Genomic DNA, 26,558 nt, shown 5'->3' with positions numbered 1-26,558 from the left:
GTTCAGTACACCTGCACAGTAAGGCCCAAGGCTCTGCACAGTGCATTTTATGCCCCAAACTCATGTAAGGACATGGAAGCTAACGGCACAGTTCACAGGATCCCACATAAGTGCTTATCACAATCCCACACAGGGCTCACACTCTCATTCCAGTTACTTCTCAAGCACCTAAAACCCCTAGGCATCAGACTGGACAAGATGAACGAACCGGCACACTTTCAAGCTTCAGACTCAGTCAAAAGCTACATCCAAATGAACAGAGAACAAAACCACAGACCTTTTCCTAAAAGGATTCCAGCTACAAAAGCTTTCTCACAAGCCAAGTCAGCGTCTGCCTTCCAGTCGCTCTTTGCCCAGAAGAGGCTGAAGTGAAAGGCCGGCCACCAGCTTCTCCTAGGTTTCCACACTTCTTCAACCCATGCTGGCTGGCTCCTGCGAGGACACACATGAACAGGGGAAGATGTCAGCAGAAGCTGAATGTGGGCGATCTCTAAGACAACTCAGGAGAAGTTCCTGGGCTCACATGTGAGCACAGGCATGTCAGAAGCATGGAGGCAAGCTCATGTTCACTCTTTTTGGTCTCCACATCCCATTTCCACGTCACAGCCAATGCCCTACAGCAGAGTGGTAAACAGCATGAACAAAGTTAGAATCCTGGATTGAAATCTCAGACCTTCCATCTCCAGGGTCCTCAGCATACTGCTAACCTTTCTAAGGCTCAATTTCTTTGATGGTGGAAGTGGCTATTTCCTAAGCATTTTTATTAGGAGCAAACTAGGCCAATAGTATAGCAGATCCCCATAGAGCTCCTTGTACAGTGTCTGCTACACAGTAACCGTTAGCTATTATTGTAACCACTTAAAAGGTACTTAACAATCTTAGATAAAATGAAATGCCACCAAAATTACTATGCCAATTCATATGTCATTATTATAATATCCGAATACATAAGCTTGATGCTCAAACAACCAAGCAAACTAAGTGTTCACCAACAATGTGAGTAAATGTGTATTTAACACCTGTGGCAGCCCTTGTGTTAGAACTACTAGATTCAACATGTGAACAGTACGTTCCTTGGCCTTCAGGAACCCTATAGTCTAGGAGGGATTTAACTGGTGCTTCAGATCTATAGTGATTGATGGTGACGATGCCAACAAACCACACTGCCATAATGTGAATACACCCTTCACAGACTCCAAATGCTGAAGTGCAGGGACCATTACGAGGAGGTGAGGTACTGGGCCTGGGACATGAGGAGCTGAGTCACAAACTGCACTGGCGCCTTTAAGAGCCCCAGACAGTACAGTAGCTGCCTCGGTCCCTTTAACATATGAGAAAATGGTGAGTGGACACCAGGAACAAGGAGACCAGGCTCCACCAGACACAGATCAGCCAGTTCCTTCACCTTTGACTTCTCTGCTACCAGAACTTTTCAAGAAAAAACTCTTAAGATTTCTCTGTAAAAGCCACCTAGTTTCAGCATTCTTTGATCTTCAGGATTGCCGGAACATGGTCCAAGAATGAAGTATGAGGGGAATTCTCCGTGCTTGTGAGAAAACAAGAAAATAAGACAAGGCTCTTGTGATCTCAGTTTGTTCAAACTCATGGACTGTTTCTGTGCCTCTCCCAGGTGTAGCAGGTAAGAGAGAGCTTTGTTCAGCTGGTGCTATTCATATGCTTCTATGGAAAAAAAAAAAAAGTATTTTTCCACGTGTCTCTGGTTGTACACTTTACTCGAGAGATTCTTTTTAACCCTCAGAGTTTAAATTACCTGATGCTCTAAAATAAAGTTGGTTATTGCACGAGACTTTGGTCTGCCTCGTTTTTTTAGGCCCCATCTCCCAAGTTCATGCCACCAACGAGAGCAGTAACCACAGAGTAAAGTCCATTGCATGCCCAAAGCAAGTATTCTCAAACACAGGACTTCCTCTCCACTCAAAATGGATGTAACATTGGAGTAAAGCTTAATTCTAGGAGACCTCTCTTCCCACATACAGAATACACATGAGTAGTGCCACTCCTTTTCTCAGACCCAGAGTGTGGCCCTGACAACTGCATGGCAAGTGCAGCATCACTCACTTTAAGATGCAGTGTTGATTTTGCTAACACAAAATACATGCACAGAATTTCTAATTTCAATTAGGCTTATGATTTTCCTAGCTTATGACACTCAGAAAAAAGAAAAAGAAAAAAAAAAAAAAAAAAAAAAAAAGAGCAAAAGATCCCATATAGGAAATGCGAGAACATTAAGTTAAAAACTTTAAAAGCAACAGCTAGAACGTGCTGTTTTTCACTTACTCTATTAATGTCTGCTTCAGATACTTTGCCAAGTATTTCCAAGCAGTTATGTTCTTAGAGCATCCAGCAAAATCAAGGACTTCAAATAACACACCCAAGCCAAGCTTCCGGTGTTCCTCTGTGTCTGCAACAGTCACAAAAGCCCAAACTTACAGAAAGTACTGGAGAAGTGCACAGAGCTAAGAAGAGACACCAAGTTAATGAAGCACTGTTAACTGCAAGCCATCTGGTTAGTTAACTTTAAAACAAGTCATTATGCTCACTGTCCTGCGATAGGTGACAGTTAATGACGTAAGACAGTGAGCCTCTTCTGAAGTTAGACCCCTCTAAATACCACCTACCCTGTTTGGCATTTTTGGTACACATAGGTTAAACCTACAGACTTTGTAGCAACTGTCTCAAACAAGCTGTCTTCTAAGACAGACATTCTTTACTATACTGCATTGCAGCCCTCAAGGCGTTAACGGAGGCAAATTGTAGAAGTGAAAGGCATTCTGTCCTCCTACTTCCAAAGTGTCTCCGCTAGGACCTGACAAAAAGCATTTTAAGTTTTAAGCTTAAGTGGAATCTCCACTGCAGCTACAGGCTCTACAGTCACAAAGCAAAAGCACTCCAGGAGGGAGTGGGGTGCAAGAGGATTTAGCTTGTGAAAACAGGTGGTGAGTAGGTGTGGACCCTGGGTCATAGATGGCTGGTCCTCCATCTAGTCTATATACACAAATGAGTATAAAATACAGTTTTACCTGATTTTCTAAGCAATGTATGGAATTCTAACATTAGTGGATGGGATGGCACAATCTCATGCAAAATCTGAAAGAGAAAATAGTGCTATAATTTACACCCTATACAGACAGACATTTCTCAAATTCTAGCTTACTTTTATGTAAAATTCTTACTGGCTAACATGCTCTCAGCAAATGAATTAAGAACTTTGATTCAGTTTCAATCTGAATATAAGAAGGTATCCTCTGAAAAGTTATTTTAGAAAACAAAATTCCAGGAGGCAGTTCAGTGGGTGAAGTGCTCACTATGCAAGCACAAGGACTTCAGTTCGAATCCTCAGCACCACACAAAAAGCAAGGTATGCACCATGCACCTGCAATCCCAGCACTGGAGAGAAACAGGAGGACCCTGGGAGCTCGCTGTCCTCCCAACCTAGCCTGATGGTGAGCTTTCACTTCAGAGAAAGACCCTGTTTAAAAAAAAAAAAAAAAAAAAAAAAAAAAAGTGGAGGGGCTTAGAGATGGCTCAGTTAAGAGCACATGCAGCTCACAAACATCTGTAACTCCCGTCGCAGGAGGATCCAACACTTTTTTCTGACCTCCAGAAGCACTGCATGATTGTGATATACAGACATTCAAAACACCCATACACATAAAATAAAGAAAAAAATTAAAATACTGGGGAAATTTTTATACCTTAAGAACACTTATCAGTTTTGCTCTTGGTGCCTTCTCTCTCTTGAGAAATTCATATAAGTAGATGTGGGCATTGGGGTTTGCGGGAAACTTTTCATCATACGCATAATTGGTGAGTATCTCTCGGGCTCCATCATGATCCCCATAGAATTCTAGCATCTGTATAAAATAAAGTATATCTTAGATTAATTCTGTAACATTCCATAAAAAGATAAAAGCTTACTGCTAAGAACACAGGAACAACAACAAAAATGACAAAAGTGACAAACACTGTGTAATAGACAAGAGCGACACCAATTCTGCTTTTCTAGCATTCCTACAACTTCTACAAAACAGGAGCAAAGGGCACTATGTGACCTCATTTACTCCTTGAATTTGTTACTGGAAAACGTAGACCCCCCACCCATCCCCACTGTAATAACGGTTCCTACAAGAAACACAAGTCCCCAAAGTAGACAACACTAATGACCAAGTGTGACTCAACTATCTCAGCGGCCCTCATAACTTCAGCCCTAAGGAGTACATAATTGCAGTTCCTATCTCTGAAGCAATTCACAGATGAACTAGATTTCTCTTCTGAAAACAAAATGGCCACTTTAGCATTCAAATTTTCCCCAAGCAGAGTCCAAGCCCTCAGTTCTTCTGCAAGAACTCTGAGATAGTGGGGTAGCTAGTTTAATAAACTTTCTAAAAGCCATTGTTTTCCTCATTCCTTATGTTGTGATTTTGGCTCAGTTTTTTCCCACTTTCCTTCTATAAGCAACCATATCTTTTAGCAATTATCCAGGTTTTACATTATGTTCAATAACAAAAATGCAGACTTGCCAATTATAATTATATCACTATGCACAAAGGTATCTGGCCATGACGGACTAACTTAAATAGCATAGTAACAAATTTAGACCAAAAAAAAGAAAATTTTACACATTTTTCTCTATTAACCTCCTTCCAATCATATGACAAAAATCAAATTAATACACTCTTGTACTTTTGTTCTTGAGACAGAGTTGTACTACAAATGTAGCCCAGGCTAGCCTAGAGCTCACTACATACCTCAGGCTGGCCTCACACTGGCAGCACTCCTACCTCTGCCTTCTCAGTACTGGGACAAGTGCATCACCTGGTCCATGAAGAGTGACTCACCTCCACGTAACTCTTCACAAAAGGATCCCAAACCCCAGGAGTTTTTAGCAGTGCACAGATATTTGTGGACGTCCTGCAGCTCTGGCTGAGCATGTTTCGGGTTTTTGCGGTGTAGGCATAATCATCCTTATCTGCTCAAACATAAGAGATTTGTGCATCATTTAGAGAAACCATAAGCAACACTCAGGCCTGGGTGGATGCTGATAAACACTAACAAGTACGTGTAAAGGTAGCATGGCCAACTCCCCAACAGGGTATTGGGGAATTTAGTCTAGCTACCTCTAAAAAGCAAATATACACCTATCAACTAATACAAGCAATAAAGACCCACATTCTAAAAATATCTATGCATGAGCATCTCAACACAGGCAGAAAAAGATTTGACAAAGTTCAAGAACTCTGTCATTAAAAAGTCACCAATCTATGAACAGAAGGACTCATTCAATCTCAATTTTTAAATTTAAATTCAATTAAAAAACAGCTAACAACCTTGATGAAATCTGAGGAAAAGACAAGGCATCCCCTCTCTCGACTTCTGCTCAGTACACTAATTTTTATTAGGACAATGAAACAGGGAAACGCAGCAACTCCTAGACTGAAAAGGAAGAAAAATTATCTCTATTCAGATGACATGACCCTGGTATACAGGAAGCCTAAAGAAAAATCCATTAAAAACTCATAAGAGCTAGGTGGGTGGAGACTGTCCAATGGTTACAAGCACTATCTGCTCTTACAGGACCAGGGTATGATTCCTAGCACCCATATGTTACTCACAACCATCTATATAGCTAGTCCTGGGGGATCTGATGTCCTCTTCTGGCTTCTGCAAGCACCAGAAATGTATGGGGCGCAGGTACACATGCAGACAATATACATTAATTTGATTTTTAAAAACTTTATAAGCATTAACAATTCATTAAGATTGCAGGGTATAAAACTAATACACAACAACAGTTTATGATGGAGAATGGTGGTGCCCACCTTAAATCCCAGCACTTGGGAGGCAGAGGCAGAAGGAGTTCCAAAACCAGCCTGGTCTACATGGTGATTTCCAGACAGTCAAGGCTACATAGAGGCCCTGTCTCAAAAAACATAGGGGACAGCTCCTAAGAATGACAATCAAGGTTGACTGACCTCTGGTCTCCAAATTCCCATATTCCCAACAATCATACACACCTGAACACAAGTGCACACTCATATGCTCACATATACACACTGAAAGAACAACAAAGGTAATACTAGGTATACATTTATAAAGATGAAAAATTATACTCTGAAAAGTAAAGTTGTTTTAAAACTTTACAAGTCACCTCATGTTTATAGAATAGAAAACTACTACTGCTAAATTCATCTAAAATTCTATAATCCCTATCAAAATCCCAATGGCCACTGCATAGGCTGACAAACTGGTATGAATGATTTTACAGTTCATAACAGACAATGGAATGAGTAAAGTCTAAACAATCTTTAAAAAGATTAAAAAGAGCAAGGCTGGAGCAAGCATACCATCACTCCCAAACTTATCACAATGTATAGTAATCAAAACTGTATGATATAGACATCGGGACTAATATACATAGACAATCACAGACAATGCACGAAAGAACTCAGAGCCCTGAAATAACCTTTCATGATTATAAGCAACTGATTTTCAGTATAGTTCACAAGATAAATTTAATAAACACTCCCCTCACCCCTGACCAGGAGACAGGGTTTCTTTGTGTTAACAGCTCTGACTATCCTGAAACTCACTCTGTAGACTAAGCTAGCCTGATCTTCACAAAGATGCATCCACCTGCCTCTGCCTCCCAAGTGCTGGGATTAAAGGTGTGTGCTACTACCACCCAGCTGAAAGGAACAGTTTTCATATGGACAGCCACAAACAAAACAAGAGTAGATTGTTACCTATCTTGTATCATATACAAAAACAAAACAAAATTCAAAATGGATTAGACATCTAAATATAAGGATTAAAACAGTAAGGCTTTTATAGTGGACATCGTTGTAGACCTGAACTCTGCAAGCATTTCTGCCAGTGGCTACGTCAGAGAACCAGCAGATGGCAACTGAGCTTCAGGAGTTTGGTTCACCAGAAGGCAAGGCACTGATGGGTGAATCCCAGATAGGCAAGGCCCCAAGGGCTTCGACTACAGAATGTCTTTTGCTTCTGCTATGCCTTTTAAATGTGTGCCAATGCCATTTTTCTCTGTTATCTAGTATGGTGTAAATGGGTGTGGGGGGATCCACACCTCATTTCAATGTAATGTGATTCTCTCATGAAAATACCCTGTTCTACTGGACATTTTTATCTGTGGATTATTTTAAAGATGATTTCCTCTTAAGTTGTACTATTTAACTGAAGTAATGATTTTATATAGTAATAGTGTTAGCTTAAATAGAATTTTGATGATTAAGGGTTTTTAACAACCATAGTAAGGGACTGTGATAGAGGTTAGGTTAGTGGGAAAATTAATATAGGTAAAGGTTGGATAGAGTGCTGCCCCCTGCCCATAATAAAGCTGGAGCTGCAAAGGGTAGAAAATAGGAACAAGGAATGTCACACAGCTAAGATTTAGGAGTTTTACTTGAGGATTGTTATAGACTATGGTTTAGGTTAAAGATTAAGGAAAACAATTGAGTCGCAAGAGTTAGGCTAGCTCAAGTTTTTAATCTTGATGTTGGGAAATGTGTTCACAGGTTTTGTGTGCATCAGAGCTTAAGAAAAAAAAAAAAAAGCTTTAAATAATGACTTCATGTAACAAAAGAAAGAATTAGCCAGGCATTGGTGGCCCACAACACCTTTAATCCCAGCAAAGGCAGGCGGAACTCTGTGAGTTTGAGGCCAGCTTGGTGGTCTACAGAGCTAGTTCCAGAACAGGCTCCAAAGCAATATAGAGAAGAAAAAAAAAAAAGAAAAAAGAAAAAGAAAACAAAACAAAGAATTGGATGGTTAGTTAACTGGAGCCGGGCAGTGGTGAGCACACCTTTATTCTTAGCACTGAGGAGGCAGAGGCAAGTGGATCTCTCTGAGTGCAAAGCCAGCCTGATTTACAGAAGCTAGTGCCAGGATAGCTAGGGCTACACAGAGAAACCATATCTCCAACACCACCCAGCCCCCAAAAAAGGCCGATTCTAAATTATGAAAAGTGAAACTAATAACCTGTTTTTTCTGGCAATTATAAAAACTATTTAGCCCATGTAAACAGTTATAAATGAAAGGCTCTTGATCTGTGAGAAGTCTAAAAGAGAAATACTGACCTCACGCTGCTATTGAGCCTAGGTCCATTTATTGCGTTCCTCATAATCTAGGGGCTGTGTGAAAACTCAGAGGGGGTTCTGGCCCTTCACTAGGCAGTGTTACTCATACAATAACAGTCATTGACTTTTTCCAAGCATTGCTGCTGGAACAGATTAATGACTCAACCACCACCCTTAAAAAGAATTTAGACATGTGGATTATTAGTAGAGTTAGGTTAAGATGTTTTTGTTAATGGTTTTGAGGTAGAAAATCTTGGGGAACAACTTAAAGCTTAAAAAAGACACACCTTTAATTGTTGATCTAGGACTCTTAAGTCAGGGAACAAAAACAAATGCTGGCTAGGATGTGTTGATGATAAAAGGCAACGAGTAATTCCTTGTACCCATTTCTGCCCTCAACTTCCTGATATAATTTAATAAAAATGCTGTTTGATGAGTAGGCATCCACCCTGAGGCTTTAAAGTAGAGATGATTGGTTTTCATATATGAGTTTAGACTTGTAATTCTTTTAGACTATTTATAAGATTACCTGCATCATTATAGTTGTTTATGTGGGGAAAATATAAATAAAGGCAGAAGAAAATTGTCTTAGACAGGATGACTATTGCTAGGATGAAACACCATGTCCAAAGCAAGTCGGGAGGAAGGGTTTATTTGGTTTATTTATGCTTAGAAACGAGACCAACAAAGATGATTAATGAGGTGGGAAATGCTATAAGAAAAAAACAAAAAGATCCCTAAGCATTACGAAGGAAGGAGTCATCAATCACGGAGCTCATCAAACTTTAGACAAAGGCACAGCTGCAGCATGTGCAGGTCCACAGGTAGCATCCAAAGGAGGTTGGCAAAGAGCTGTTTTCACCACCCCCACCGGTGTCTTTTTTTCAAAGACAGCATTTCACTCTCTCCCTGGATATCCTGGAACTTACTATGTAGACCAGACTGACCTCAGACTCAGAGATCCACCTGCCTCTACCTCCCAAGTACTGGGATTACAGGCTTGCCACCACTTCATCTTATCTATGGTTACCATGGTAAAATTACATTAAAATAGCAATGACTCTAAAACAGTCATTAACTCAAACCATCTATTATTATGAGTAGAAATGTTTTTGGGTTTGTTTTCTTCATTGAAGACAAGTAACGTTAAAGATCTTCTGAACTCCTCCCTCTACCATTACTCCTCCCTCAATCTTACTACAAAAAGGTCATCCACTGCATGCAAAATGAAGTAAGATGTTATTTATCCAAGAGTGGTAAACACCACAATCTAGTCATAAATTAACTTGCTCCGGTTCTAGGACCACATGTAAGAAGAAAAGTAAATAACAACTTTAAAACTCACCTAATCAATGCATACCAGTAAACAGTTTCTGTTTGCTTGCTTGAATTTTTGAGACAGGATCTTATAATATAACCCACCCTGACCTCAAACTCAAGATAGCCTCAGCCTCCCAAGAGCAATGCTTTTTCTATTACGTCTGGATGAGCTCAGTGATCTGTGTGAGCCATGCTGCTCTGCCTTTCCTTCACCATAAGAAAGCTGACTGTGCCAACTCACCAATCTCTGACAGTTCCATCTTCTTTCTGGACCAAGTATAGTACTGTAAAAGCCCTTTGTAGGCCTGAACAAGGTTGATTAACACTTCCTGGGAGGATGACTTTTCACCATATCTCCATGTCTCTGCATCACTGAGAATTCTGTTTGCATCCTCAAGCATTCCATGATGTATAAGATACAATGCATGTTGTAAGGAAATCTGCATCAATAAAGAAACACCCACTGTCACTGATTTCAGAACTATCAGTCAGAAAACTCAGGAAAGATATAACATATGCTGGCTTAGTCCTGAAAACTATGAACCTTCAAATAAAAGTGAAAGCTTGACTGGGCGGTGTTGGTGCATGCCTCTAATCTCAGCTCTTGGGAGGCAGAGGCAGGTGGATCTCTGTGAGTTCGAGGCCAGCATGGTCTACAGAGTGAGTTCCAGGACAGCTAGGGATATAGAGAGGAACCCTGTCTTTAAAAAAATGAATGAAAAGAAAAAGGGAGAGAGGAGAGAGAGTGGAAAGAGAGGAGAAAGAGAAAGTGAAAGCTCAGAGAGTGGTATAGCCCATGCTCTATCATTTACATTTTTTTTCATCAAGCAAAGAAAGGCATGTGAAACAACCAACACTATGTAATTGAGAGTAACAGAATACAGTGCAACATAGTGAGGAAACTGGACATAAAAGCCACATTATAAGCCTGAACTAGTTAGTCACTGGATGTTTCACCAGTTATCAGTAATCCTTCAGAAGGGGCTACTCAAGATTAAATGGCATAATCTTATGCCTGCTTGACCCACAGTGAACAACAGCCTAACAACTTCATAGGTGTCAAATATGCTCAAAGAAAACACCCTGCCAAGGAGTGCTGAAGAATGGATTTAGTTTAAGAGGGAGAGTGTTCCTGAAACAAAAGTAAAAATAACCATGGTAGCTGGGCATGGTGGCACTCATCTACCGTCCCAGAGCCAGGAAGGCTGAGGCACTGTGAACTGGAAACTAGACTGGGCTATACCAAGGCCCTGTCTCAAAGAAAAAAAAAAAAAGAAGAAGAAGAAGAAAGGAAGGGAGGGAGAGAGAGGAAGAAAGAAAGAGGGATAGAAAGAGGGCTAGCAAGATGATACAGTGGATAAACTATACTATGCTGTGAAAGCATAAGGACACATTTTGGATTCCCAGAACCCACAAAACAAGTTGGGTGGGCATAGGGGCCTGCCTAATCCAGTGCACAAGTGAAAACAGGATCCCAGAGCAAACTGGCTAGTCAGATTAGCTGGCCAGAACCAATTAGCTCTAGGTCTCCAAGAAACCCTGCCTCAATAGGTAAGGTGGAGATGATCAAGAAAAGACTTCCAGTATCAACATCAGACCTCTAGACTTACACACACACACACACACATACATACATACACACACACACACACACACACACAGAGAGAGAGAGAGAGAGAGAGAGAGAGAGAGAGAGAGAGAGAGAGAGAGATTTAAACAAGTAAAAACAAAACTAAGAGCCAGGAAAGCACATTTTATGTTTACAGGCCATATGGTTTCTGTCATGTTTACTCTACTTATGGACAAATTCTTACACAACTTTATAGTCTTGAAAAAAATTAAGAACAAATTATTTATAAATTTACTAAAGAATGGTGCTTTTAGTTAGGACTATATGTAAAGAAGGGGCTATAATACTGTGGTGTGGTCTCAATCCCTTTTGCAAAAAACTATTATCAAGACGGGAATTCGGAGAAAAGGATCTATCCAAACAGCAGGAACACTACAGCTTTTCAACATGTTCAAGTTCCTATTTTTTTTTTTTTTTCAGATTTTCCCCCCCCAAAATGCCAGCTCAGCTCAAGTAAGTTCAGCAAACATGTGAGGATTGGCTGTGTCCACAGTGAGGTCCAGCCTAATCCCTGAAGGACTGGGCCTTAGACAGAGGACAGGCTTCCAATCAAGTCACATGGAAGGTGGCTGGAAACCAGAAGAGAGAAGTTCTCACATAGTAGCGTTTTCCCCATCTCTTTTACCCACAGGTCTATTTTCCATGATTTTCTATCTCAGTATTGATACAGGCAATTAAAACAAACACACATTGAAAATATAAATTTACAAGTCTACATTCTCACCTTTAAATAATTCAGGACACCAATATTTTTCATCCGGTCAGCAAAGTTATTAAAAGTCTCCACATTGCTTTTGGGATGATAAAATAGAATTTCGCTTCCAAGCTTCCAAATGATCTATCAAAGCAGAAATTAACAGCAAAAGAGTAAGTCCTTACCATATCTAGTTTCTTCCTACAAGATTTTCTCCTGATTATAACATTTAAAAACAACTTCTCCTTCCTCTCCATGGAGACCACCCCTGCCAGACTTCACTACACTTCACCTAGTACACCACCATTTGTAACTAGGCAATAATCATCACATCTCGAAATTCTGGTGTATTGATGATGCGTCTGTTGCTGTGATAAAGACCATGACCACAACAATCAGGAGGAAGAGTGTACTTAGGCTCACAGTTCCAGTGTTAGTCTAAGAGGGCTGCACAAAGGCATGGTGGCAGAAGCAAGAAGCTCACATCTTGAATGGCAAGCATGAAGCAGAGAGCAATCTAGAAAGAGTGTGATTTTAAAACTCCCAAAGTCTACGCCCAGTGACAGACATAATTCTTCCAGCAAACCCCCTCAACCGTGCCACCAGCAGGAACCAGAGTGTCTGGGGGCATCCTCACTCAAAGCACCACCCCAGGTAAGAATAGCAGTGCCATTATTAAATTAGGGTGCACATGAAGTATAAACTTAAAAGTCTGTATGAAATGGGTTCCTACAGGGCTCAATCTCATCTTCAACCCTCCAAGGGCAGATAGTAGACATGTCCACACTCGCTGAACTTTCACCCAAGTGTATGTGCTATGCAATTAAAATATCACTCTAAGAATATGTATCAAAAAAAGACAAATTTTCATGAAATATATATTCTCAGGCCATATTTTGATGACAGAACTTGAGCTCCACTTTTCTCAGAAAGCAAATTAGATTAGATTAATAAAATCAGGTGTCTCAAAAAAAAAAAAGAAAGAAAGAAAGAAAGAAGGAAGGAAGGAAGGAAAAGCTGCCTCTGCCTCTCTCTCTGCTGGGGTTATAGGTGTGCACCTCCACACCTGGCATTTTATACAACAGGGCAGGGATGGGTATGAGAGTGAAGACACTGACTTCAAAAGGGCGGCAATAGCTGAAGAAAGACCCTTCCAAGTAAAGGGAGCCAAAGTGAAGGAGTATGCCTGACCTGTTCCATTAAAAGCAAGGGCAGTGAGGCTAGGGAAGAAAACCCAAGTTAGAGATGGGACAAGACAGGCGATCAGGAGGAGAGTGAGCTCATCCTAAGGACGTCTACAGCAGTCGGAGGGCCGTGGCTGGTGTTCCAGGGAAATGGAAAGCACTGGTGCTCTCATAATCAACTAGAATTTAGAGAAGCTCCATCTGCATCATTAGTCAACAGAGAAGTGTGAATCATAACATAAGCCAATTCTACTTCACAACTCCAAGCATCAAAAAATGACAGGCATAGTCGCTTATGCCTCTTAGCCTCAGGAGGTTTAGACAGAGGAGTGCTGTAAACCTGAGTCTGAGCCCACATGATCTCCATATCAAGGCTGTCTCAGATGGATGGATGGATGGATGGATGGATGGATGGATGGATGGATGGATGGATGGAATGAAATAAGATAAAAAATTATCAATAAGGATGTGAAAAAAATCACAACATTAAATATCGCTGGTAGAAATATAAAGTGGAAAAGCCACTTTGGTAAGGATTTAGTAAAACCTTAAGAGATTAAAAATAGTGTAATTATTTAGCCTACAATTCTACTCATCAGTATATACCAAAGAGAAATTAAAGCAAGCACCATGAAAAACATACATGAATGTTGAGAGAAACCACTGATGAATGGATATATAAAATGGAGTATTCCATTTGATGAAATACTGACAGTAAAAGGAATGGATAAGCCTGGCATGGTGGTGTCATACCTATCATCACCCCAGTATTCAGGAAGCAGAGGCAGGAGAAACACAAGACTACTGTGGGTAGAGCTCGAACCAAGCCCGCAGTGCCCAGTGCGCTTGTCCTACCTCGGGGGCAGCCTGTCTCCTGTAGGTGTCTGAGTCTTCCAGGGTCTGTAAGTAGCTGTGCATGTACTCTGCAGCTTGCCGCCACTGGTGCTTCAGCAGAGCTTCTTGGATAAAGCTTAAACAAGTGCTTGTCGTCTGAGCAAAGTCCCTCTTCTTCTTCCCTCCAGTCACTGTAACAATAGAAGACTACTTACCCAACCCACTCCAGTGCAGCTAATCAAAAAACTCAATCAACACAAGTTTTAACAAGAGAAGCCTAACCCAGAATCAAGCCCACTATCTTACAACAAATACTGCCATACAATATTAGTTTTAACAGTCTCCCAATCCACGACGCAATGCTGACAGGTAGTCCTGGGCAGATCTTCCGCAAGCAGCCACTGCTGCCGCACACTCAGTCGTCTTCCCATGCTTTGAAATTAGCTTACACAGAAATGCAAAAGAGAATCTATAAACTAAGCTGGCCACACGGTCACATGACTTATCTGAGCACTCAAGCGGCTGAGGCAGAATTTTGAGTCCAAAGACTGAACTACATAAGGAAACTGCCTCAAAATAAAATCTAATCCTAAATACTAGATATCCTTGTGCTACCAGGCTCCCTATATCTTTTAAAACTGGTTGTTCTTTTACTAAGTAATGTGAACAGAACCTTCCAAAGGAACAGGCTCCAGTATTTAAAATAGGTCAAAGTCACCAATGTTACTCTACTGAAGTAAGTTTCCAGTAACTCAGCTGTAAACATTAGCATCAGTTAGGTCTGTAAAGGACTAACAATCTCCTTGTTAACAGCACATGGACTTAGTTACAATATTATAAACGAGAGAGGTTATATTGGTATCTCCTTTTTCCTTCTAACAGATCCTAGCAGTCTTCTTTTTTTCTTCCTTTCTTTTCTTTTTTTTTTTTTTTTTTTTTTTTTTTTTTTTTGTTTTTTTTTTTTTTTGTTTGTTTTATTACTGGTTTCTTGGGACTCACATGGCCCAGGCTGACTTCAGGCTCACTATGTAGCCAGGTATGACCTGGGACTCTCTCTGTCTGGTCTCACACATGCTAGAGTTACATGTAAGCAGAACCATCTCTGGCTCTGGGCTCTCGTCATCCACAAACTAAAGGACACAGAAATATATACACAATAAGAAATAAAAATCTTAGAGACTGGAAAGATGGCACTTGCTGCTCTAGCAGAAGACGAGGTATGGTTCCCACAGCCACAAGGCAACACACATCTGTCAGTAGCTCCAGGGGATTCAACAGTCTCTCTTGGCCTCCGTGGGTACCACATACATAGTACACACACACAGAGAGAGAAATATTCATTCATAAGAGAAAAAAAGAAGGAAAAATATAAAGAACGAAAAAAAATACTCATTCACATAAAGGTCAAAATAAATTTCACACAATAATTTTTTTTTTAAATTAAACAGCCAGGACAGAGGCTGAACTCAGTGGCAGTTGGCTATCTCTGAGAGGCAAAGAAATCATCCAGCTGCACTTCCTTCTCCACCAACGTCCCTGAAGCCCCCTTTCCCTACACTGTCTCAAACTCATTGTCCCTCCCTTCTACTTCCTGTGTATCTCTCTATTCATCCTCTTACTTTCTATATTTTTTAAATAATCCTATGTTCACTTCCTGTCACCTGGTTGCTTGTTCTACATCTTGACTATGGTTGACTTTACTGAATCCTGTTTACAATATTCAAGCAGAAAGCTCTTGGATTAAAAGTGTGTGCTTAGGCTGAGCCCCACCACAAGTACAAACAGGGTTTCCCAATCTTGGGGGTTCACAGTGTGATCAAATATCCTGCAAAAGGTAAGATTAAAGGCATGTGCCACTATACCCTGCTTTGACACTAGTAACATTATGAGTGTGTATATATGTGTGCATACATACATGTAGTGATATAGACAGTCTATAAAAAAGTATATTCCAAAACTCCCATCTACTAAAAGCTATTTTACTCATCTGTTACTATTTTAAAATCAGCAACAATATATTACATTTCTATATGATTTAGTTGTCAACAAATCTATTTTAAAAGTAACATAATTCCATTTTAAAAATCCATGAGGTGAAAATTTTTCACTTGCAACTATTAAACTCACAAAACAATTTATATGACACCTTAAGACTGTCAAGACTGTCAGTACACAGAACATAGTTCATAAGAGACATGTATATTAGAAACATGATAAAGACTATAGCTCCTCAGCAGGACATGGTGGTGCACATCTATCACTCCAGCAATCAGAAGACAAAGGCAGGAGGATTACTCAAAGTTTGAGGCCAACCTGCTCTGTGTAGCAAGTTCTAGGCTAGTAAGGCTGATCGGCAAGACCCTATCCTGAGGGCTGGAAAGGTAAGAAGACGATAGCATAGACCATTTAATGCGCACTCCAAACACCAGGATCCATAGCCTCAGTACTCACATGATCCTGACACCAGCAGTACTGCAATTATCTGAAAGTTAATTAGAAACAGAAAAGAAAAAGAGAAAGGGAGGGGCAGAGAGGGGAGGAGAGAGAAGGAGAGAAAGAGTAGAGTGGGGGAGCAAGCCTCCTATGACTCGGCTGGCTCTCTGTAGCAGGCACTGCATTTAGTAAGAACTACACAAGCTGCTTAGATCACAACAATCCCAGACAACTAGCCCACAAAACTGGCAATATATTTGTTCAAATAGCCTTCATCAGCCTGGCTGTGGTGGTGCATGCCATTAATCCCAGCACTCAGGAAGCAGAGGCAGGCAGATCTCTGTGACAGCCTCTAAAGCCACAGAGAAACCCTCTCTCTTGAAAAACCAAAAACAAAACAGCCTTCATTCACCTAATGGAAGACTGCTCTCAGGCCAAGCTCCATCTACCTCTCTATGGTTAAAAGTATAGGATCTGAGATCAGGCAGACCCGATTTGCTTCCTTATATCATTACTTAAGAGTTTAATTTCTTTGCAATTCAGTGTCCTCACATGAAAAACACTAGCGCACACCATTTACTGAGGACTAACTTTCTGAGAATATAAAATTAAATGAATTTTTCTCTTTAAGTGGAAGCTAAATTCTAGGAGCCAAGAAGAGCTTCAAGAGCAGTAAGAAAAGTGCTGGTGTGAGTGCATCTAAAGGTCTGGCACATGCAGCATGCGGACTGCTGCTTCTTCACATAGCCCTAAAGTTAACCCACTAAAAACCTTATCTGCATCTACATTAGAATAAGAATGAAGAAAGATGCCTTTTAAACCTACCACATCAATGCTAAAAGGAATTACTTCCATCAAACCCAACAGAAATAAATTTCCTTAACATTTCCTATGTATGTGCTCCTCAATGAGACCAGATTTTCTTCATCTGTAAGTCCCAATACTCTGCCAATGCCAAAAATACAAGTGTTCTGTAAAGAGAACTAAAATATATATATAAATATATATATATATATATAAATAAATATATAAATATATATAAATTATATATATATTCATATATATCACAATACAGACTGTATTAGTTTAAATGCAAAAAAAAATCTAAAAAATAAATAAACAAGAACTGATTTCTTCTAATTTCCTTTTTATCTCCAGCTATAAGAAAAGGGAGACCCCCATCTAAACTTAGTAAGATTATTAGGCATCATGGGTCACACCTGTAACACCAGCACTTGGAGGCTGAGGAAAGACCAACCATGAGTCCTAGACCAGCCTAAGCTATACTAAGTGAGTTCCAGGCCAGCCAGGGATAAACAGCAAGACCCTGTCTTAACAAAAACAACAAATAAAATGGAATGATGGGGGAGGAAGAGTGGTCTGGCTTGGTTATTCGTTTTGTAGCAGTGTTCGGCCTCAGCACTTCCTTGCAATAAAGTGAAAGGCTTTGACATAGTCCCACTTACCTACAGTTTCTATGCGCTCCTGAAGCCATGGGCAATGCATTCCTGGATTAGATAACACGGATGATTCCCTCTTGCCATCCTCTCCCTCGGCAAGCTTTGTCAATTCTTCACCAAAATCGCTCATATCTATTCCAAACTGAGAGTATCAGTTAGCTTCAGTACATTAGTTAATCTGCAGGCAACTGACTTGAGCAGAAAAGTAGCCATCTTTTCTACTAGCAAATATCACCTGAGCAGCATGACCCATTGTATCTGACAGTTCAAGTAAATGTTGAATCGTTGAATCTGTTTAAGTCAACAGCAGCCCAAACTGAAAATCCACTTTTTTTTTTTTTTTAAAGGGGGGGGGGACCAGCAATGTCTCTGCAATGAAGAGCACTTGCTGCTTTTCTAGAGGACCTGTGTTTGGTTCCCAGCACCCATGTAACAATTCATGATCCTCTGGAACTCTAGCCCCAGGGCATCCAATGACCTTCTCAACAGTTCACATGCATGCTCATAAAATAACAGTTCACATGCATGCTCACAAAATAAAAATCGTTTTTAAAATCCATAAAAAAATAAATACTGTAAAGCTATGAATAAAATCTATAAAAATAACACTGTAAAACTATGAATCAAGAACATACAAGAAACCAGACATCCTTAATTACAAAGTAAAAACCTAAAGCTACAGAAAGAAATTGAAGAATGCATAATACAACAAGTACAATAATAGCAGTAGCTAATACTTACCAGGACTCAACTACATACTTAGCCTATAAATCACCTAATTTAATCACAACAGGACCTTATTTTCTCCCAGTTAGGAATGAAAACTGTAGGACTTGCTGGGCAATGGTGGCCCAAACCTTTGGTCACTGTACTTGGGAGGCAGAGGCAGGTGGATCTATGAGTTTGAAGCCAGCTGGTCTATAGAGCGAGTTCCAGGACTGACCTCAAAGCTACACTGAGAAACCCTGTCTAGGAAAAAAAAAAAAAAATCAAAAGAAAACCTGTAGGACTTAGACAAAATTTGTAACTTGACCAAAAGAAGTGAAGACAAGAGTCTAAGAAATGCAGAGCACACAGACTAGCTGGTGTGATAAAAATGATTAGGAGGTGGGCAGGGGCCCATGGCAAATAAACGACTCTACAAAAGAAACCATATGCCATTGTGCTTGCATTTAACTGTCAAAATGCTCAAGATCCCTGATCTGTGCACCTATCCAGTACTGAAGCTTCTGGTACTACGATTCAGAATTCCACCAAATGTCCCTCCTTTTTGCAATCCTACAGCACTACCCTTTTCTGCACACCTTCAGACTTGTCTGGAACTAATGCACTGGCGTTGCTTTTCCTTCCTTCCTTGCTTGCTTGTTTCCTGCGTCGCAGGAGATGGAACCCGGGGTCTTGTGCCTGCTGACTGACAAACGATTTCTTCCTTTAGTTCATTTTATTTATTGTGCGGGGTAAGCCACCGCGCCGTGTGGAGGTCAGTGGATAACTCACAGGATCGAATCCACCTGGGTGGACGGACGGTTACCGCTATTACTCGCCTGTTCCTCTCACAAGAGCTGCCTCAAACATTGCTTCTTCGCCTTCAATCCAGATTGAGCCTTTTAACGAAAGCCCATCTTGACGGTTCGGCCCAACAGCATGGAATCACACCTGATCGTGAAATCGACCCACCACGTGCGGAGAGACCTACGCAAATCCTCCCCAAGTCCTCAAACCCGCTGCGGTGGCGGTTGCCACGGTAACCAAAACTTCTCACAGTGCCCCGTAAGTGACTTTTCCAGAACCCAAGATTACAGAAAGTCAAGGGCAAAGAGAGGAAGGGAAAAGCGGGGCGCTCCCATACCTCTCCCAACTCCACTGGGAGCGGAGGAAGGAGAACCGGCCCCGCGGGTGGCTGCAGCGCAGTCCACACTCAGCCCGTGTGCACGCTGCCGGCCGCCACGAAAAACCCTCCCCGGAAGTCGCCGGCGAGCGCCTCCTGCGAGCTTGCGCATCACCAGCCGAGTTGGCATTCCGGTAGCGCGCATGAGCAGCCCCGCCCCTCACTCGTGCGTGGCCTGGGGGAGAGCCCCGCAAAGCCGCGACAATTCTGTGGAGGCTTCGGATCGTGACCCGGAAGTGGATGTTAGCTTCCGTTTTCCCACTGGTTTGGCCCGGATTTGATGTTGGTCTGCGCCAGCCAGAAGGTGGAAGGTTACTGTCCCAGGGTCTAGTGTGGCGAGGGGGTGCACGTTGCCGATTCTGATTGCTGCTCTGGAAATTATTTTTATTACACTTTTTAAGAATCCGATTTAAGTGACTTGCTTCCTTCACAGTTTGAGCAAGAATCTATTTTCCCTTAATATCGCGAATTGTTCTAGGGATCAGCCTGAAGTTCACTTGCAAGAGGGACATTGACAGACATACATTAATTATAGAGGTGGATAGTGGAATTGTTATGTCGTGTGAGAACCAGGGTGCTGCTAGGAAAGATGACCCTGAGGAATGGCCAGAGTTGTATGGAAAATACTCTTTTTAGGACTGATCTGTTAATGGGCAGGTTATTACAGGGGTGTGAACGAGCATTAATGACTAAAGGCTGAAGGGAGGCACCTTAGAGTCATTGGAAGGTAACTGTGTTCATAGTTAAGACTGCAGAAACTGTAAGCATTTTGACGGCTCAGATGGAATTGAACAGGGATGGACTCTGGCACTCGGGAGTCACAGAATACTGAGTGTTACAGCTCAGATGGAAAGGTATTCTGGCACTGCGGAGTCAAGCATAGCAGCTTACAGCCCTGCTGCGGGTGTATCATCTCAGCTGGTTGTGGTGAAGTTGGTGAAGTTGTTACAGCTGTTACACTTTGGCTCCAGTCTGCCAGAGACCAGAGTGTAACAATTTTGCTTAATCAAAAGAAGGTTTCCTGGAAAAAAAAATGTTACATCCCTGCTGTACTCTGCTCTGCTCCGCCCAGGGTCAACTCTGCTCAAGCAAAGGAAGGTCTCACCGAAACCTCATTCAAGAGATTTAATGGAGGGAAGAATCCAGGAGAATGGCTGTCCTCTGCCCAAACAGTCACAAGCTGAACTCAGGGTTTTATATAGGGATTTTTCCAGGATGGGGATTGGTTAGATTTCCTGTCCAAGGATTGGTTGGTTTTCTGCATAGGTTTAGGGTCAGATATGGCTAGGTTTCAGAGCCAAGGTGTGTCTCTTTCACTGGTCCTTTTTCAGCCTTTTGGCTCTAATTTTAGAGCCAGGGTGAATTTCTTTCTCTGGCTCTGATTCCAGGGACAAAGTGTGTTTCTTTGGCACTGGTTTCAGGGTCAGGGTGCATTTCTGTGGTTCTTGTTGCAGGCCCAAAGTGTGTTTCATTGATGATAAACGATGGAATGGATTCCCCCTAAGCTCTGAATTTACTGCTTGAGAATAGAATCGGAGTTCTATGGAAATTAGCAGGGCTATAAAAAGAGTGTACATAGAGGGTATTTTTTTTAATGCAACCGATATTTTATTCTATGTTTTCTTCATTAACAATACAGTAGCCATAGGCACTGAAGAAAAGTTTTTAATACTGTTTTTGTATCATTAGTCTTTGCCCTTAAGCCTGTTTTGTTTTGGTGGTGGTAGTTGTTTTGTTTTTGTTTGGTTGGTTGATTGGCTGGTTGTTTTTTTTTTTTTTGAGAGGGGGTTTCTCTGTGTAGCTTTGGAGCCTGTCCTGGAACTAGCTCTTTCAGGCTCAAACTCACATAGATCCGCCTGCCTCTGCCTCTGCCTCTGCCTCTGGAGTGCTGGAATCAAAGATGTGTGCCACCACTGTCAACTTAAACCTGCTATTTTTGTTGTTGCTGTTTTTGTTTTGCTTTATTTTGGATTTTCTGAGACCAAGTCTCTACATAGCCTTAGCTATTCTGGAACACATTATGTAGTTAAGGCTGACCTAGACTCAGAGATATATAGAACTCATAGAATTCTGCCTGTCTCTCAGGTGCTGGGGTTAAGGACATGTGCCACCATGCCTTGCCTTTAAACCTGTACTTGTTAAACTACAGGCAAATCCAAATTAAAGGATGATGTCATATACACTAAGACAGTGATTAACTTGTCATCTGGAAGCTTGTTTCATTGAAATGAATCACCTGACTTTTTATTTTGTCTGTGTGTTCCTTCATGCTCACAAAAGTAGAGGAAACTATCTTCGGTGGTCAAGCTTTAATCCCAGCATTTAGGAGGCAGGGACAGTTGGTTTTCTGTGATTTGAGGCCACCCTGGTCTACAGAGTGTGTCCCAGAATATCCACAGATACAAAGAGAAACCCTGTCTCAAAAAAGAGTGGTGGTGGTCTGATGTCAAAGTTTTCAAACTTCTCTTGACATTAAGATATAAATGTGAGGAAATCCATTGTCTTTATATTCTTTACCTATCACTTGTCTTTCCCAAGTACAATTCTGAATGAAAATGTGTTGAGAAGAAGCATGCACAAAAGCTCTGTAGACTCAAACCTAGAAGAATGTATTTAACAAAGAACAGGAAAATAACCTCACAGTTGCTTTTCTCTAAAGGAGCAACTTAATAATGGTGATGAACTACATTTTCTAAAACCTTCTGAGATGTCTCAGAAAATATTATTCCCATGAACCTTTTCTATAGGGAGAAAAAGCAAGCTTCACATAATCAAGCAATTGAAAAAACAAATAAACTACACTACATCGTAATAGTATGGGTTAAAAGAGAATGTGGCAGAAATAGAAGCATAAAAAAGCAAAGCTATCTTGCATGGTAGTGTAGAGAAAATTTTTATACAACTATAGCTTCCCTGAACTACATGGGTGAGGATCCTACACTAGGCTGAGACTTAGGGAAAGACTTCTCTAAAAGGCACAACTTTTTCCCTGCTGGTCTGGTACCCCAAGCCACGATGGAAAGAAGCCCAGGCTAGCCTTCTAGAGAGAGGGGGTGGATGAATAAAGAATTCTTGGCATATTAGCACTGTAAAGAATGCACAAGCATCATTCAGTACCTCAGTACTAGGAACATAAGGAAGTTAAAAAGGTGGTACTATAGCAATTATAACCCTGGGCTTTAAGATGCATTACACTTCTGGCACACTTCACACTTGTGAAAGAGGACTCCGGTCAACAAGTTTAAGATACATGAGATACATGACTGGAGGCCCTACCCTGCCCACTGTCCCACTGCTCTGGTTGAGCACTGGGACAAAGGGTGGAGCCAACAGTCCAGACAACTTCGGGGAACTTCTGGGGGCGGCTCTGAACACAGGAGACCTGCATATTCACGCGGGACCACCCGTAATTTCCACTTGCCTGGTCTCCGACCCCCACCGCTAGTCCTATACTGGAGCCCAGGGCCCCTCCCAGAGATCCGCCTATCTCTGCTGGATGACTCTGATTTCCTGTCAGCAGGATCCTTGACCCCCAAAGCAGGGCCTCTGCTAAAGAGGCCTCAGCTGGAGAATGCCAGGCCCAGGCTAGATCTGCCTATAGGCGCAAGAAACATCCAGAGTCCCAGCCTTCGGGATCTTTGACCCCCATCGCCAGTCTTCTGCTGGAGCCTCATTGCTGACCCCATCGCCGGGCCCCTGCCTGTGAAGAGACCTCCTAGAGAGCTTGGACCACCCAGAGCTACAGACATTGAACCCCTGACCGACATAAGCCCACAAGGGAAGAACCATAGAGAGAGGGAGAGACCCCACCAATACCTACTGGAAGAAGTTATGGGAAGACGGCAATACAAGAAAACAGCTAACAACAGAAAGACAAGCATGACACCACCAGAATCTATGGAATCTACACTAACGGGACCGGAACACAACAACAAAGAAGAAGAAACAGAAAGGAACGACTTAAAAATTATCGTGATAAAAAATAGAGTCCCTCAAAGAAGATGTGAGAAAATCCCTTAACAAAATGGAAGAAAAAACAAACAAAAAAGTGGAAGAAATAAACAAATTTCTTAAGAAAAGTAAAGAAAGTACAGAAAGCCAAGAAAAAAACATTTAAGCAGGTGAAGGAAATGGTTCAAACTTGAAAACTGAAATAGAGAAAATAAAGGCAACACAAACCGAAGGAATGCTGGAAATACAAAAACTGAGCAAAAGATTGGGAACTACAGACGCAAGCATAACCAAGAGAATTCAAGTGATGGAAGAGAGAATCTCAGGCGCAGAAGATAAACCAGAGGAAATAGATACATCAACCAAAGAAAATCGTAAATCCAACAAATCCTTAACACAAACAATCCAGGAAATGTGGGACACTGTGAAAAGGCCAAACCTAAGAATAATAGGCATAGAGGAAGGTGAGGAAGACCAGCTCAAAGGTGCCGAAAGCATATTCAACAAAATCATCGAGGAAAACTTTCCCAATCTGAAGAAGGACATGCCCATGAAAGTACAAGAAGCATACTGAACCCCAAATAGGCTGGACCAAAGAAAAAAGACCCCTTGACTTATAATAATCAAAACACATAGCATACAGAATAAAGAAAGACTATTAAGAGCAGCAAAGGAAAAAGGACAGGTAACATATAAAGGCAGACCTATCAAAATTACACCTGATTTCTCCATGGAAACCCTCAAGGCCAGAAGGTCCTGGATAGATGTCCTACAAGTACTAAGAGACCACAGATGCCAGCCCAGGCTACCCAGCAAAACTCTCAATCATGATAGATGGAAAAAACAAGATATTTAATGACAAAACCAGATTTTCCCAATACGTATCTACAAATCCAGCCCTACAGAAAGTATAGGAAGGAAAACTCCAACCCAAGGAAGGTAACTACGCCCACAAAGATGTAGGCAACAGATAATCCAACTACACCAGAAACCAAGGGTAAAGCAGGACAAATAAATTCACAATACCACTGCCAAAAACAAATCTAAAACAAACAAGCATCGACAATCAATGGTCCTTACTCACCTTCAACATTAAAGGTCTTAACTCACCTATGAAATGAAACAGACTAACAGAATGGATACGAAGACAGAATCCATCCTTCTCCTGCATACAAGAAACATATCTAATCTTCAAAGATAGACATTACCTCGGGGTAAAGGGCTGAGAAAAGATCTTCCAATCAAATGGAACCAAGAAGCAAGCAGGTGTGTCTATCCTAATATCTAACAAGTTAGACTTCAAACCAAAATTAATCAAAAGAGATGAAGACGGTCATTTCATATTCATCGCACACAAAGTCTCAGTTCTGAACTTCTATGCCCCAAATACAAAGGCACCCACATTCATAAAAGAAACGCTACTAAAACTCAAAGCTCACATAAAACCTCACACACTTATAGTGGGAGACTTCAACACACCACTCTCAACACTAGACAGGAACACCAATCAGAAACTCAACAAAGAAACAAAAGAACTAACAGAAGTTATGTCTCAACTGGGTTTAACAGACATCTATAGAATATTCCATCCAAACACAAAAGAATATACCTTCTTCTCTGCTCCACATGGAACCTTTTCTAAAATCGACCACATACTGGGTGGCATAACAAACCTCAACAGATACAAGAGAATTGGAATAGTCCCCTGTATCTTAACAGACCACCCTGCTTTAAAATTGGAATTCAACAACAACACAAATCGCACAAAACCTGCAAACTCATGGAAACTGAACAATGTGCAATTGCACCACACCTGGGTCAAGGAAGAAATAAAGAAATTAGGGACTTCCTAAAATTCAACGAGAATGAGAACACAACATACCCGAACTTATGGGACTCCTTGAAAGCAGTGTTACAAGGGAAGTTCATTGCCCATATGAAGAAAGCAGAGGATAGTCACATTAGAGAATTAACAGTACAACTGAAAGCCTTAGAACAAAAAGAAGCAAACTGAGCCCAGAGGAGTAGACGCCAGGAAATAATCAACTTGAGGGCTAAAATCAACAAAATAGAAACCAGGAAAACAATACAAAAAAATCAATGCAACAAAGAGTTTTTTTGAGAAAATCAACAAAATAGACAAACCTTTATCCAAACTAATGAAAAAGCAGAGAGAGAACATGCCAATTAACAAAATCAGAAATGAAAAGGGGAACATAATAACAGACACAGAGGAAATCCAGACAATTTTCAGGTCATACTTTGAAAATCTATATTCCACAAAAATTGAAAATTCAAAGGAAATGAACAAATTTCTGGATAACTATCACCAAAATTAATTCAAGAATAGACAAACAACTTAAATAGACCTATAACCCGCAATGAAATAGAAGCAGTCATCGAAAGCCTTCCAACCAAAAAAAGCCCAGGGCCAGATGGCTTCAGTGCAGAATTCTACCAGAAATTCAAGGAAAAGCTAATACCGATACTCCTCAAATTGTTCCACACAATAGAAACAGAAGGCTCATTACCAAACTCTTTCTACAAGGTCACAATCACCTCAGTACCCAAGCCTCACAAAGACACAACTAAGAAAGAAAACTACAGACCAATATCCCAGATAAACATCGATGCAAAAATACTCAATAAAATACTGGCAGACCAAATTCAAGAATACATCACAGAAATCATCCACCATGACCAAGAAGGCTTTATCCCTGGGTTGCAGGGACGGTTTAACAAACAAAAATCTATCAGCGTGACTCACCATATAAACAAACTGAAAAAGAAAAAATATATGATCATCTCCCTAGATGCTGAAAAAGCCTTCGACAAAATTCAACACCCTTTCATGATAAAGGTCTTGGAGAGATCAGGGATAACAGGAACATACCTAAACATAATAAGAGCAATATACAGCAAACCAACTGCCAACATCAAACTGAATGGAGAGAAGTTTAAGGCAATTCCTGTAAAATGAGGAACAAGATAAGGCTGTCCTCTCTCTCCATATCTCTTCAATATCATACTTGAAGTTCTAGCTAAAG

General features: G+C 41.0%; 1 protein-coding gene across 2 annotated transcripts in view; it reads right to left on the bottom strand.

Annotated features, from left to right (window-relative positions):
* Positions 1 to 17,838, bottom strand: part of Taf1a (TATA-box binding protein associated factor, RNA polymerase I subunit A) — a 32,216-nt gene extending 14,378 nt beyond the window's left edge. The window contains exons 1-9 of one of the 2 annotated variants that reach the window (XM_051186497.1): positions 17,679 to 17,838; positions 13,801 to 13,970; positions 11,792 to 11,905; positions 9,679 to 9,877; positions 4,860 to 4,990; positions 3,717 to 3,875; positions 3,042 to 3,108; positions 2,299 to 2,422; positions 278 to 432 (exon numbers count right to left, since the gene is read on the bottom strand). In XM_051186497.1, the coding sequence (XP_051042454.1) occupies positions 278 to 432; positions 2,299 to 2,422; positions 3,042 to 3,108; positions 3,717 to 3,875; positions 4,860 to 4,990; positions 9,679 to 9,877; positions 11,792 to 11,905; positions 13,801 to 13,970; positions 17,679 to 17,802 (1,243 nt within the window). In that variant the 5' untranslated portion in view covers positions 17,803 to 17,838. The remainder of the gene's footprint in view (positions 1 to 277; positions 433 to 2,298; positions 2,423 to 3,041; positions 3,109 to 3,716; positions 3,876 to 4,859; positions 4,991 to 9,678; positions 9,878 to 11,791; positions 11,906 to 13,800; positions 13,971 to 17,678) is intronic. The other variant, XM_051186498.1, reaches the window with a different exon arrangement.
* Positions 17,839 to 26,558: the final 8,720 nt, after the last annotated feature.

Source organism: Phodopus roborovskii, unplaced genomic scaffold (genome assembly GCF_943737965.1).
Source record: "Phodopus roborovskii unplaced genomic scaffold, PHOROB, whole genome shotgun sequence".
Taxonomy (NCBI): domain Eukaryota; kingdom Metazoa; phylum Chordata; class Mammalia; order Rodentia; family Cricetidae; genus Phodopus; species Phodopus roborovskii.
Note: the sequence above shows the minus strand (reverse complement) of the source record. Positions and strands in the feature narration are given on the sequence as shown.